We start from the raw sequence: 12,410 nt of genomic DNA on the forward strand, positions 1-12,410 counted from the left end.
CCGCAACACTGAACCCTGTGGGACCCCACTTTTCACCAGCTGCCATTCAGAAAAAGAACCTTTTATCCCAACTCTCCTGCCTTCTGTCAGACAGCCAATCGCCAATCCATGCCAGTAGCTCACCTCTAACACCATGGGCCCTCACCTTACTCAGCAGCCTCCTGTGAGGCACCTTATCAAAGGCCTTTTGGAAGTCTAGATAGACGACATCCCCTGGGTTTCCCTGGTCTAACTTACTTGTTACCTCTTCAAATAATTCTAACAGGTTTTTCAGACACAACCTCCCCTTACTAAATCCATGCTGACTTGTTCTAATCCGACCCTGCACTTCCAAGAATTTATAAATTTCATCCTTAATGATGGATTCTAGAATTTTACCTACAACCGAGGTTAGGCTAATCAGCCTATAAGTTTCCATCTTCTGTCTTGATCCCTTCTTGAACAAGGGGGTTGCAACAGCAATTTTCCAATTACCTGGGACTTTCCCTGACTTCAGTGATTTTTGAAAGATCAAAAATGCTACTGACCTGGAGTTTTACCAGGCTGGTCAGCAGTGAACATTTTATACAAAGAAAGTTGTAAAAGTCTCTTTATTTTCACTCTTTGCTAGTTTAATCAACTTGCCTTGAACCCAGTTTTGTTTTCTGCACTTTGTTTTAGATCTAGCCTGGGATTGTTACTTTATGTTAAAACAATGCATGGTCATAATTAATTCACCTCTGTCACAATGTAACACTTCATTTTTAAAAACTCTAATTTGATCCTTATAACTGGAGAATGAAAATATTTAATTACTTTTCTTTATAAACCTTTTTACAGGTGAAAATGAAGTCAATGACCAACTTAAGAAGTGCATAGAAATGGTTTGTTCCTCAGCAATGAATGTGGCTGGTAAATTTGATACACTCTGGACTTTCTCATTTGATGAAGTGAAAGCATCTTACATTAGAGAAAGCAAAATGGACAAGAAAGGACCTCAGTTGATCAGTGAAGTAGAGCTGGCTGCCAGCTCACTCCTTGATTTAATTGAATCTCTCCAGAATGAAAAAGCAAATTCTGGCTGTGCTGATAGCAATGAAAAAGTGAAGGCTTCCACAAATGTTCACTCTGGCACCTTGTATGGTAGAGGAGTTAAGAAAACTGTATACACACTCCAAGGAACAGCTCCAACTTCAGAGGAACTTTCACCACAAGCTGTACAATGGGTTTAATAGATTCATGCAAAGTTATCTTAAGAATTTTGCTTAACTGTAATTAATTAAAATTGTTCTTTCATTGATCTTAGTATGCTCTCTAGGTACTCTATTTTATAACAGTGAAAAAGAAAATACTTTTGTCTTTCTCTCTTTGGCCTGCTGCAAACCTCAAACTAAAAACACTGGTAGATAATATATTCCAGGTGCTTTACTATTGTTCTTCAACTGGCAAGAAAGCCTTCAAGTGACCTGAGGTAATAGTGTACTTCAGATCTACTCCTTGGTTCTTCCACTTGTTTAGGTGGTTAGAATTGGAAGTTTACTCAATAATGTCCTAGAGAGAGAGAGAGAGAGACTTGCATCATTTGGGTCTGGGTCAGTGCTGTGATGGTCTTGGGTCACATACCACACAACAAAAACCTTTGAAGGAAAAACAATTCTTTTGATCTAGGACGATAATGGTTTGGAAAAGTTCTAAACACCATGTAACTTACTGGATAGCAATGAAAGATTAACTTCCTGCTTTTACTGATAATTACTTAGTTGAAAATTTAGGTTTAAAATTGATTTCCAAGGTCATACCCACTTCTCCCAAACTAAAATTAGAAGCACACAAACAAAATCCAGTTTGGAGCACCAAATCTCAGCATGAACGGTCCAAAAGAATTAGATCTTGCTGAATCACAGTCATGTCTTCCAGCAGCTTTCAGAATTGAAAGCTCATAACTTTATCACCTGAGATTTCCACAGTGCTGACACTATTAATCTAGATAAAAAACAAAAATGATACAGCGTGTGTCTACCTTGGTACCAAAAATAAATTTTCAAATAAGTTGTTGTTAATGAGATGTGACTATCTTCCTTACAACCCATTTTGTATAATCCTGCTCTATTTCTTGAACTAAAAACAAAATCATTGACATCATGGATTTGCATGCTGAACATTTGTTGTAATGCAGTCTCATGAAATAACAGGTACATTTTTTTTGTCATAAAGTCATTGCATGAAATGAACTTGGTACATCTCAAATTATTGCCAGGGCCAACATTGTTTATAATATGCAATCTCTGAAAGTGGTTAATACAGCAAATTAGAATATGAACATTGGTGCTGTTGTGTGGTGGCTAATGTATATTTTCCAAAGCAAAGTTAAGGGAGCTCTACTCAGTGGAGTGGCAAACCGAGTCTTAAAGATTGTAACTGAGTGTCAAGATATAATGCTTCCCACCATTAATATTCTTCCTCTTGGTAAACAGGAAATTTATCTTATTTAGAATGCCATGCTCTATGATTTTTTTGAAGTCCAAAGAAAGCACAATATGATGAGAATGGAGTTTAAATGAATTTAAACTGGCTATGCAGTTCATATTTTCTATTTTGTCGGCGTTGAATTATAGAAAGTGCATGTGGTGAGACACTGCTATGCAGGCATTAAAGGAGCTTACAACTGAGCAATTTATCAGTCAGGAAATAATAAAAGTAAATGGGATAAAGCAATAATTTATTATAGCAATAAGGACAATGTCATGTATTTGCACCACAACATATGCATGTTGACTTTACAGATCTGTATTCAAAAAGTGCCTTGTTTCTTTGTGATCATGTAATTCTAAGTACAGGGAAGTCCATCAACATTATTAATAAACTATTGTTTTGGTCCTAATGCTGAGATTCCTTTTTTAACTTAATTTGTGTTTTATCAATTTAACAAACCATGTTTAAGGGGAAATGTTTAATATTGAATATAATTTCAAGTTATTCAATATTGTTTCATGATAGATTAATATTTTTCTGTATCATGAGTAACCAATCAAGCACTTATGGGGAACCAGTAACTAGTATTAAGACAATTCTTTCTTTCTTCCTTCTTTTACCCTTTTCTATGAAAGAGGGATGTATAAACAGCAGTATGTTTGTCAAGAAAATCATTACACATGCAGCAGTCAGTTGCCAAATGACATTTTATGGCTGCCAGGGATATCGCATTTTTCAATTGCCAACAATGCATTGTTTTGAGATGTTGAAACAAAATGGAAGGGGGCAAATTGAAGTAAATATTAAAGGTGTTTCTTAAATTTAAAAAAAAATTCAATATTTGCATTCATTTGTCAACTAATCAAAATACTAATATAACATTTCAATAACCAAAATGTTTGATAAATGTTTTGTACTTGCATCTCAAAGACACAATATAATGGTCATTGACATGTTGGCAATACGTATGATAGAGAAGACACCAAATAAAATGGTAGTGTCAATCATAGTTCAGTGATAACTCCAGGTTATCAAGACAAATATCTCTCCCATCTCTGACCTCTTGAACTCTGCCAGTTGTTCAACAATGACCATCCTCTGCTTCTCCCTCCTGAATAATAGCAACCTGTGATAGGGGCCTTTGTCATCCATAACCTTAAAGTGAATGATTATGTTGTCATCATGGCTTTAGAAACATGGAAAATTAGATCAGGAATCAGGTGTTGGGCTGGGGTGGACAAAGCTAAAAATCACACATCACAAGGTTATAGACCAACAGGTTTATTTGGAAGTACTAGCTTTCGGAGCGCTGCTTCTTCAGGTAACTGTGGAGCAGGATCATAAGACGCAATTTGCAGCAGAAGATTACAGTGTCATGCAACTGAAACAATATATTGAACAAACCTAAATTGCTATTAATATGTAAATCCCAGAGCTTCTTTTCTTGAGAAAGTGACTTAAAAGAAGTTCTGGGATTTACATATTAATGAACCGAAACCTACAACCTATTCTAAAAGATGAAAGACTTAACAGCAATCTAGATTTGTTCAATATATCGTTTCAGTTGCATGACACTGATCTTTTGCTATAAATTCTATGTCTTATGATCCTGTTCAATAGCTACCTGATGAAGGAGCAGTGCTCCAAAAGTTAATACTTCAAAATAAACCTGTTGGACTATAACCTGCTGTTGAGATTTTTAAATCTGCTGTAGATAAGCAGAAATTCCCTCCAATTAGGGGGAAAAAAAGGGACAAAAACCCTGCATTTATAGAAGATTTTTCACAAACTCAGAACATTCAAAGTACTTTAATAGGCACTGAAGTACTTTTTGAAGTATGCAATGATTATTGTCCTGCAGGAATTATGTCCCACAGACAGCAATGTGACAATGTAAATATGACATAATTGGTATTTTGTGAAGTTGAATAAATATTACCTAGGATAACAGGAAAAGCTCTCTTACTCCACTTTGAAATAGTGTTATAGAATCTTTTCCATCCAACTTAGTGCAATGGGGCCTTGGTATAACATCTTATTCAATAGGAGGCATCCACTGAAAATGCAGTTCTATCTCTATACTTGGAGGGTCCTCCCAGACATCTGTGCTCAAGTCTCTAGATTGGGATTTAAGCCTACGACCTCTATCACAGAGGTAAGAATGCTACCAACTGGGCCACAACTGATATTCCTAAAACAGGTACACAACTCTTTATCTGAAATCCTTGGGGCTGGTTGTTTTTTGGAATTCAGAATTTTTCAGTTTTCAGAATAAATGACATTTTCACAGTGCAATTAAAAAAGTTACCTCACAACAGACACACGTGTGAATAGTACAGCATTGAGACATAATTGACGTCTGCCAGTGCTGGGCCACGTCACATCGGAGTGACATGGTTCGAGTGGGTGTGGAGTTGGGTCACCTGTTTGCACGCCAAAACGATGCTCCACACTCCACAAAGATTTTGGAGCTTTTCGGATTTTGGATAAATGATTGTGTACCTGTAGTTGTTTAGTACCTGTCTTTAGAACAGTATGCCCTTGCCTTAAAATCCTTGCTCCCTTCTACTAATTCAAGCTTTTTAGAGAAACCAAAACATTATCTTTGCTCACCACAAATTCAGTTGTTTATCCATCAATTCCATACCCCCAGATCCACAAATGCCTCAAACTGAACAAACCTGTTTAGGTCCCTGATTTCTTGTTTGCCCTGCTATGAATCTCTGATTTCAAATCTATTCACAAAGACCATACACTTCCAGCTCTGAAATATTGCCTCCGTATGTCTGCTACTGAAATTATCGCTCATTTCTTACCACTTGATTATTGCAGTGCTAGTCTTGCTAGGCTTCCATACTTTGCCCCATAAAATTGAACTCAGCCAAAATCCTGCCAAATCCTAACTCTCATCAAGGCCCAACTCACCTGTCATCCCTAAGCTTGCTGGCTCATACTGGGTTTCAATTACCAGTGTCTCAAATTTAAAATTCTCGTTCTTACATTCATATCCTTTTGAGGTCTCATTCCAGCACTGTCCCATCTCTATAACTTTCTCCAGTTCTTTGTAAACTAGAAAACTGTAAAAACCTTTGAAAACTCAAATTGATCAAATTCTGGTATCTTCTTGTTTCCCAAAACTCCTTTAGACCACCATTGGTCGTTGTGCAATCAACTGTGTGGACCTTACGCTCCATCTTCACTTTCTCCTTTCAGGCCTTGCTTAAAAGCCTGCTTATTTTTAAAAGTCTTCACTTCCTTTCCAAACTGTTGTCCTTCAATTTATTGTCCATTTTGCCATCCTGAACTTTGAAGCACTTAGTAATATTTTCCTTTGTGAAAGATACTGTATAAATGCAATATTTTGTAAGTAATGTGCTTGCTAAACACATTTTCAAGGTTTTAGGTTCAAATCCTGGTATTGATTTCAGCAAATAGTCATAACTCTGCAGTATTAAGAATGTAAAACTTTGTCCGAGGCAAAATTCTTGGATGACATTATACCTAGGCTGTCTATCTGTTTGCTTGAATGTAGATGATCCTGTAACGCTATTCAAGAACAATAGTTACTTCTCTCAATGTCCTTCAAGAGACAGCAATAACTTAACTGGTCATTCTTTTTGCTTGCCTTTTGTGAGATTATTAAGTGGAAACTTGTAGTTATTTTTACCTTAATTAACAGCAATTCATAAATAATCTATTGCTTCTAAGGCATGTTTGGAATATTTCAATGCTATATTAGGCATATATAAATGTGATTTGATTTCTAAAAGCTCACTGTGATATCTCCTTGTTTTCTTCTAAGTAAATTGGGAGTGTGTCTAGTGCTATAAAGGAAGGCTTGAATACATCACTTTCACTTATTACTCACATTATACACCTTAAAGGCACAACGACCACCTTAAAAAGAGTTGCGAGCATAAGAGGTACACTTAGTAAGTTTGCAGATAACACGAAATCTGGAAGTGTAGTGGACAGCGAAGAAGGTTACCTTCGATTACAACAGGATCTTGATCAGGTGGGCCAATGGTCCGAGAAGTGGCAGACGGAGTTTAATTTAGATAAATGCGAGGTGCTGCATTTTGGCAAAGCAAATCTTAACAGGATTTATACAGTTAATGGTAAGGTCCTTGGGAGTGTTGTTGAGCAGAGAGACCTTTGAGTACAGGTTCATAGTTCCTTGAAAGTGGAGTCGCAGGTAGATAGGATATTGAAGAAGATGTTTGGTATGCTTTCCTTTATTGGTCAGAGTACTGAGTACAGGAGTTGGGAGGTCAGATTGTGGCTGTACAGGACATTGGTTAGGCCAATGTGCAATATTGCATGCAATTCTGGTCTCCTTCCTATCAGAAAGATGTTGTGAAACTTGAAAGGGTTCAGAAATGATTTACAAGGATGCTGCCAGGGTTGGAGGATTTAAGCTATGAGGAGAGGCTGAACAGGCTGGGGCTGTTTTCCCTGGAGCATTGGAGGCGAAGGGGTGACCTTATAGAGGTTTACAAAATTATGAGGGGCATGGATAGGATAAATAGACAAAGTCTTTCCCTTGGGTGCGGGAGTCCAAAACTAGAGGGCATTGGTTTAGGGTGAGAGGGGAAAGATAAAAGAGACCTAAGGGGCAACTTTTTCTCGCAGAGGAAGGTATGTGCATGGAATGAGCTGCCAGAGAAAGTGGTGGATGCTGGTACAATTGCAACATTTAAGAGTGTGGTGAAACGGTTAAAAATTATGTCCCAATACATGTGTGAATCTAACCGGAATGGAGGTGTTGCTTAGTCCCGTGTGAATCTTATTACACACCTCCCCGTGTGAATCTTCTTATCTGTATGTAACCAGAATGGAATGTGTTTTTTAGCCTTGCTCTGCTGTTCACATGAATGTTTATATCTGGAAAAGAGTATATCAGCTGGAAAAGTCTCCAGTTCGGTGAGTCTGCTCCGGGGTTACGTTTAACCGCCGAGCGTGGGTTGTTGGCAACCGCTCTACGAGAACTGACGGCTCCCAGTTCCGGTAACATGTAGAGTGAGTATAAGCCAGACCCGTTGGTTGTGGCGACGCTGCGGGGAATAAAATGCCCATATTCTAGCAGACTCGCCTCTTGGTCGTTTGTTCTGTGTCAGACTACTCTCCTACGAACCTGACCTTGAGAATTTTTTAAAACAAAGAGGCATTTGGATGGGTTTATAAATAGGAAGGGTTTGGAGGGTTATGGGCTGGGTGCTGGCAGGTTGGACTAGATTGGGTTGGGATATCTGGTCGGCATGGACGGGTTGGACTGAAGGGTCTGTTTCTATGCTGTACATCTCTATGACTCTAATTGCCTGAAACCTGAGCTCAAAACCAGTGAAATTGTATGCATGAACCAGTGTTGCAAGTGTTAAGTCTCTGAGTTGTTAATCGCTTTATAATATCTCAACAACATTGTTGCAAAGTCTATCAGGAGCAGTGATATATTTTGCCAAATGGAACTTTATCTGGTAATTCCACTTCTTACATCCCCTTGGACCACAATCTCTCTCCCAAACATCAAGTCATATTTTCTCACACCATCTCAGATGCCATTCACATCCACTGGAAATTTTCCCTACAATGTATTTAATTTGATTGTCTCTGAACTGCCAGTGTCACTGCTCTCCCCAAAAAACTCATTTCTACCTCTTAACAATCTCATAATCAGCACTGCCCCAGCAGACTCATTGTCTCAATCTGTTCCACCCATAAACTAATATTCTTATTTTCACATTTCTCCCCTTGTCCTCTCGCCTGCACCAATAACTCCCCCAATACCCTCTGCCACTTCATCAGTTTGCAATGTCCTAGCTCTAACACTTTCCTGTTCGTTCTGAACATCCAGTTTGTCCACAACTCCATCCCTTGTGGGCCTTCTGCTCTTCATTGAATCTAGTCCTCCAACAACCCCTCCCCCCCCCCCCCCCCCCCCGAAATTGTTCTTACATTTGAACTTTGACTCTCCTTAATTCCTCTAAATAAAAGGTGTTGCTATGGGAACTCAAATGAGTACTAGCTATGCATGCCTATTCCTGGAAGTTCTTTGTTTCAATCCACCACATTATCACACTCCCCCACTGTTTTTCCCCTGGTGTAACAATGATTTATCGGTGGTGATTCCATCTCTTGTATCAAACTGGAAAATCTCTTTGTTGTCTCCATTCCTTTTTCCAGAAGTGGGCTGTTACATCATAACTGCTGTATGCATGTTATCTGTCATTGTCATATCTATCGCACTCCACGTGACCCTCTTCCTCTGAGGTTTGTACCCATCCTCCCTCTTTCTTCATCTCCATTATGTCTATTCTGATGATGCCAACTTCCACACCAGCCGTTTTCAACTTCTGGTCGCTTGTCATTTTAATTCTCATCCCCGTTCCCATTGCTGACCCCTTCTTTCCTCAAACAATACTGGTTCAATGCAAGCTCAGGGCGCGATAGGGACGGGACACAGCTTAGAGTCTCCCATTCTCAGCAGTACAGACTTGAACTATTTCACACTGTAGGCGCTGCTCCCATTTCTATTCCAGAGAGTCGGTGCTGTTATCATTTTCAGGTCTTGTTTCTAGTGCCATGACATTCCCCTTGCTCACCAACCCCTTCCTTCCCTCTCCGTTTCCCGCTCCTCTTTAACTGATTTGAAAACTGCTCCATCATTAACTTTTTTTTCTTGATAGGAAGAATCATTGATCTGAAATCTTAACTCCTTTTCTCTCCACTCCTCGCCTAACCTGGTTAAATATTTTCGGTGTTTTCGGTTTTTGTTAGCGATTAGAATCCTATTAAAAACCATCTCGATGTACAGAACCCACATCCTACGCTTATTCCTGGCCAAATAACTATCTACATTCGCCTCATAAATCCAAGCTACAACCTGAAACCCGCTCTTCAAAACTAACGGGTTTCTTTCGATCTCCTGTACGCGCTCTTGATAGGTTCATGTCCCTGTCAATCTCCAGCAGTGCTACCTGGATAGGCTGTCGTGCTGGCGGGATGCATGGAGCCTTTATTTCCCGATTGCATTATTCCCTAGAACGGCACTTTATGAGAACGGGGACCCCACGACCCCAAGTATGGAGTCACGGTAAATTAACACCTGGGAGAGAAGTTTCCAAATGCCAATGCTTTCCCCCGTCTCCCGTTCCTGCAATTCTGCTGCCAGAGCGCACGGCTTGAAACTGAAAAGCAGCGTTTGGAGAAAGGAGATGTGACCCGGTGAAAGGGAAGCGTGCGGAGAAACCAGACGGGGGGGGGGGGGGACAGAGACCGAGGAGCATCGAGAGCAGCAGCTCATTGTCAGGGAAATGACCAATGGCCCGGGCTTCCTTCTGGCTTGCGGATCGGTATTACTCTGGTAGGAGATGGGGCAACACGGTACCCAATCACCCTTTGCATGCGTCTCATGTTCAAAAAAAAATTAATGCCAACTTTGGAATGGCTCAAACATTAGCTTTCGTCGAGCCCGCTGGTTATGTGTAGAGTCAGGGCTTTAAGAGTTTACAACGAATGCGTTTCCCGATGATGTTAAATTGTTAATTTTCTCCAATGACACAAGTTGGAATGTGATAAGTAAATACCAAATAGATTCCTGGTGTAACTTTTTGGAAGTGGTGTGGATGCGTTTGCAGATTAAATTGCGACGGGATAGATGCGTTTTGGTAGAAAATTGCCACAGTGCGCTGCATATACCAGTATGACACAGCAGACAAATTGAAAAGTAATTGCCTATTCGTTGATGCCAAAGGTCTGGGGATACAATGGGATTCCGAGCTGATGTTCATCGCTTCAGCTTTTTAAAGCGCCACAGTCCCCATTCAATGTTGAAGTCGGTTGATCACAAGGACAGAGTTTCGACCTAGTTCTGTTAACCTCCCATAGGAGTATGCAGTTCAGAGTGATACTTCCACTCTCGGAGTTCCTGGTAAGTGTCAACGATTTTTATAGATCTGGTACATACCAAGATTACTATTCTTTAAATTCCAACTGTCATTTTCTATCTGTTTCTGTTTTTGTTTTAATCCACAGTTATTCTGTGTCGGTGGCATACTCGCAGGTCGGTATATTTCAGAATCTCAACCCAACATTTGAAACTGACCAGTTAACAATCGATAACCAGCGTGTGTTGTGTCGCCATCCCGCTCTCCCCTCCCTTCCAGACTCCCCGCTGTTATTACAGGATCGGAGCTGTTTCCTTTACCGGAATCACTATTATGACTATGTGGCCGAGGAGCTGCCCTGGGCACGAGCAGGGAGGTGGTGCCGCCAGAGATTTGGATTTCTGGCTGCTGTCAGCACAGCTGAAGATAACCAGAAAATGACCAGCTTCATGCAGTCGATGAGGGTGACGAAAGCCTTGTGGATTGGTGCTAAAATAAAGGAGGGAGGCCCTGGTGAGACCTTACGGTTCATTTTACTTGCCCAGTTTTTTTTTAACGATCAATTCCCAATTCATGCAGGATCCTATGACTTTATAAGATACAAATGTCCGAATCAATATTTTCATCCCTTTTGAATATCACGCAATAAAATGTAGTCGGTTTTACCTCCAGTGGAGTTCCTAAAAATTCAGTCGGGTTGAATGCTGACAAGTTCAAATCCTACTTTTTCTTTTAAGAAAAGCATCTTACATTTACATATCGTCTTTAACCTGGGATAACACCTAACGTTTTGGAGCAATACATGTTGCAGGATTTGTTGTCTGTAATGATAAGCGATCCAGGCTTGTCCTGTTTTAGGTCTTACTAATACCGCGAAAGCTAAGATGATGTATATGTAAATTAATATAGACAGTGCAGATTTAATATAGATTGTATAGATTTAATATGGGTCGTAAACAGAAGGAATGCCAGATTTGGGTTAAGAAACTTCAATCAAGCCTGGAGTTTGGAAACGATTTTTCATGGAGCTGTTAAAATGTAGAGTGGGTGACTAGAAAAAGGAAAGTATTTAGATTAGATTCCCTACAGTATGGACCCTCCAAGAGTAACCCACCCAGACCCATTTCCCTCTGACTAATGCACCTTAGACTATAGGCAATTTAGCATGGCCAGTTCACCTGACCTGCACATCTTTGGACTGTGGGAGGAAACCCACGCAGACAAGGAGGAGAATGTGCAAACTCCACACATTCGCCTGAGGCTGGGATCAAACCTCGGACCCTGGTGCTATGAGGCACCAGTGCTAACCACTGAGTCACCGTGCTGCTCCTGAATTTTGATTAATTACAGATTATGATTAGGCTTTGTACGGGTACAGTGAATCATCTGTGGACAAAAATGATATCACATGGCATAACTGAACACTGAGCAGAAGAAATAGGAATAAGAGGAGGCTGTTTGACTCCTTGAGACTGCCCCCACCATTCAAAAGGGTCATGGATGATGCAACACTCCTCATCTTCACTTTCCTGCCTTTTCCCCATAACCCTTGATTCTTCTACTGATCAGAGGGCTGTCTATGTCAATCTTAAATATACACAAGGACTCCGCCTCAAAGCTCTCTGTGACAGGAGTTTCAAAGACATTCAACCCTCTGAGGTGAGAAATTATGCCTCACCTCAGTCTTAAATTGACAGTCCTTAATTTTGAGACAATGCCCTTTTGTCATAGACTTTCCCATGAGCGTAAGCATTCATTCAGCATTTACCCTGTCAAGCCCCTTAAACATCCTATAGGTTTCAATGAGATCACCTCTCATTCTTCTAAACTCCAGTGAGTAGAGTTCCAACTTTTTAAGCTTTGCACACCAGACAACCCCTCCTTACTGGTATTCATATTAGTGAACCTTTTCTGAACTGCCTGTGATGAAATAATATCTTTCCTTAAATAAGGGGACCAAAAGTGTTCACAGTGCTCCAGATGTGGTCTCACCAGCACCTCGTGCAGTTGCAGTAAGACTTCCCTACTCTTATACTTCAAACTCCTTGACAGAAGGGCCAACATTCCACAAGCCTT

The 12,410-nt window shown here is 40.1% G+C and overlaps 2 protein-coding genes across 7 annotated transcripts in view; both read left to right on the top strand.

The window, feature by feature from the left end:
- The window catches only part of kif14 (kinesin family member 14), a 107,232-nt gene extending 103,992 nt beyond the window's left edge, over positions 1-3,240 (top strand). For all 4 annotated transcript variants that reach the window (XM_043699742.1, XM_043699739.1, XM_043699740.1 and 1 more), the window contains one exon: positions 820-3,240. In XM_043699742.1, the coding sequence (XP_043555677.1) occupies positions 820-1,211 (392 nt within the window). In that variant the 3' untranslated portion in view covers positions 1,212-3,240. The remainder of the gene's footprint in view (positions 1-819) is intronic.
- Positions 3,241-9,486: 6,246 nt separating this feature from the next.
- LOC122554545 (adhesion G-protein coupled receptor D2-like) overlaps positions 9,487-12,410 on the top strand; it is a 292,263-nt gene continuing 289,339 nt past the window's right edge. For 2 of the 3 annotated variants that reach the window (XM_043699743.1, XM_043699745.1), the window contains exons 1-4: positions 9,716-9,811; positions 10,202-10,378; positions 10,483-10,510; positions 10,614-10,847. In XM_043699743.1, the coding sequence (XP_043555678.1) occupies positions 10,340-10,378; positions 10,483-10,510; positions 10,614-10,847 (301 nt within the window). In that variant the 5' untranslated portion in view covers positions 9,716-9,811; positions 10,202-10,339. Of the gene's footprint in view, positions 9,542-9,715; positions 9,812-10,201; positions 10,379-10,482; positions 10,511-10,613; positions 10,848-12,410 lie in introns of those variants that run through there. The other variant, XM_043699744.1, reaches the window with a different exon arrangement.

This window comes from Chiloscyllium plagiosum, chromosome 11, assembly GCF_004010195.1.
Source record: "Chiloscyllium plagiosum isolate BGI_BamShark_2017 chromosome 11, ASM401019v2, whole genome shotgun sequence".
In the NCBI taxonomy this organism is placed as follows: Eukaryota; Metazoa; Chordata; class Chondrichthyes; order Orectolobiformes; family Hemiscylliidae; genus Chiloscyllium; species Chiloscyllium plagiosum.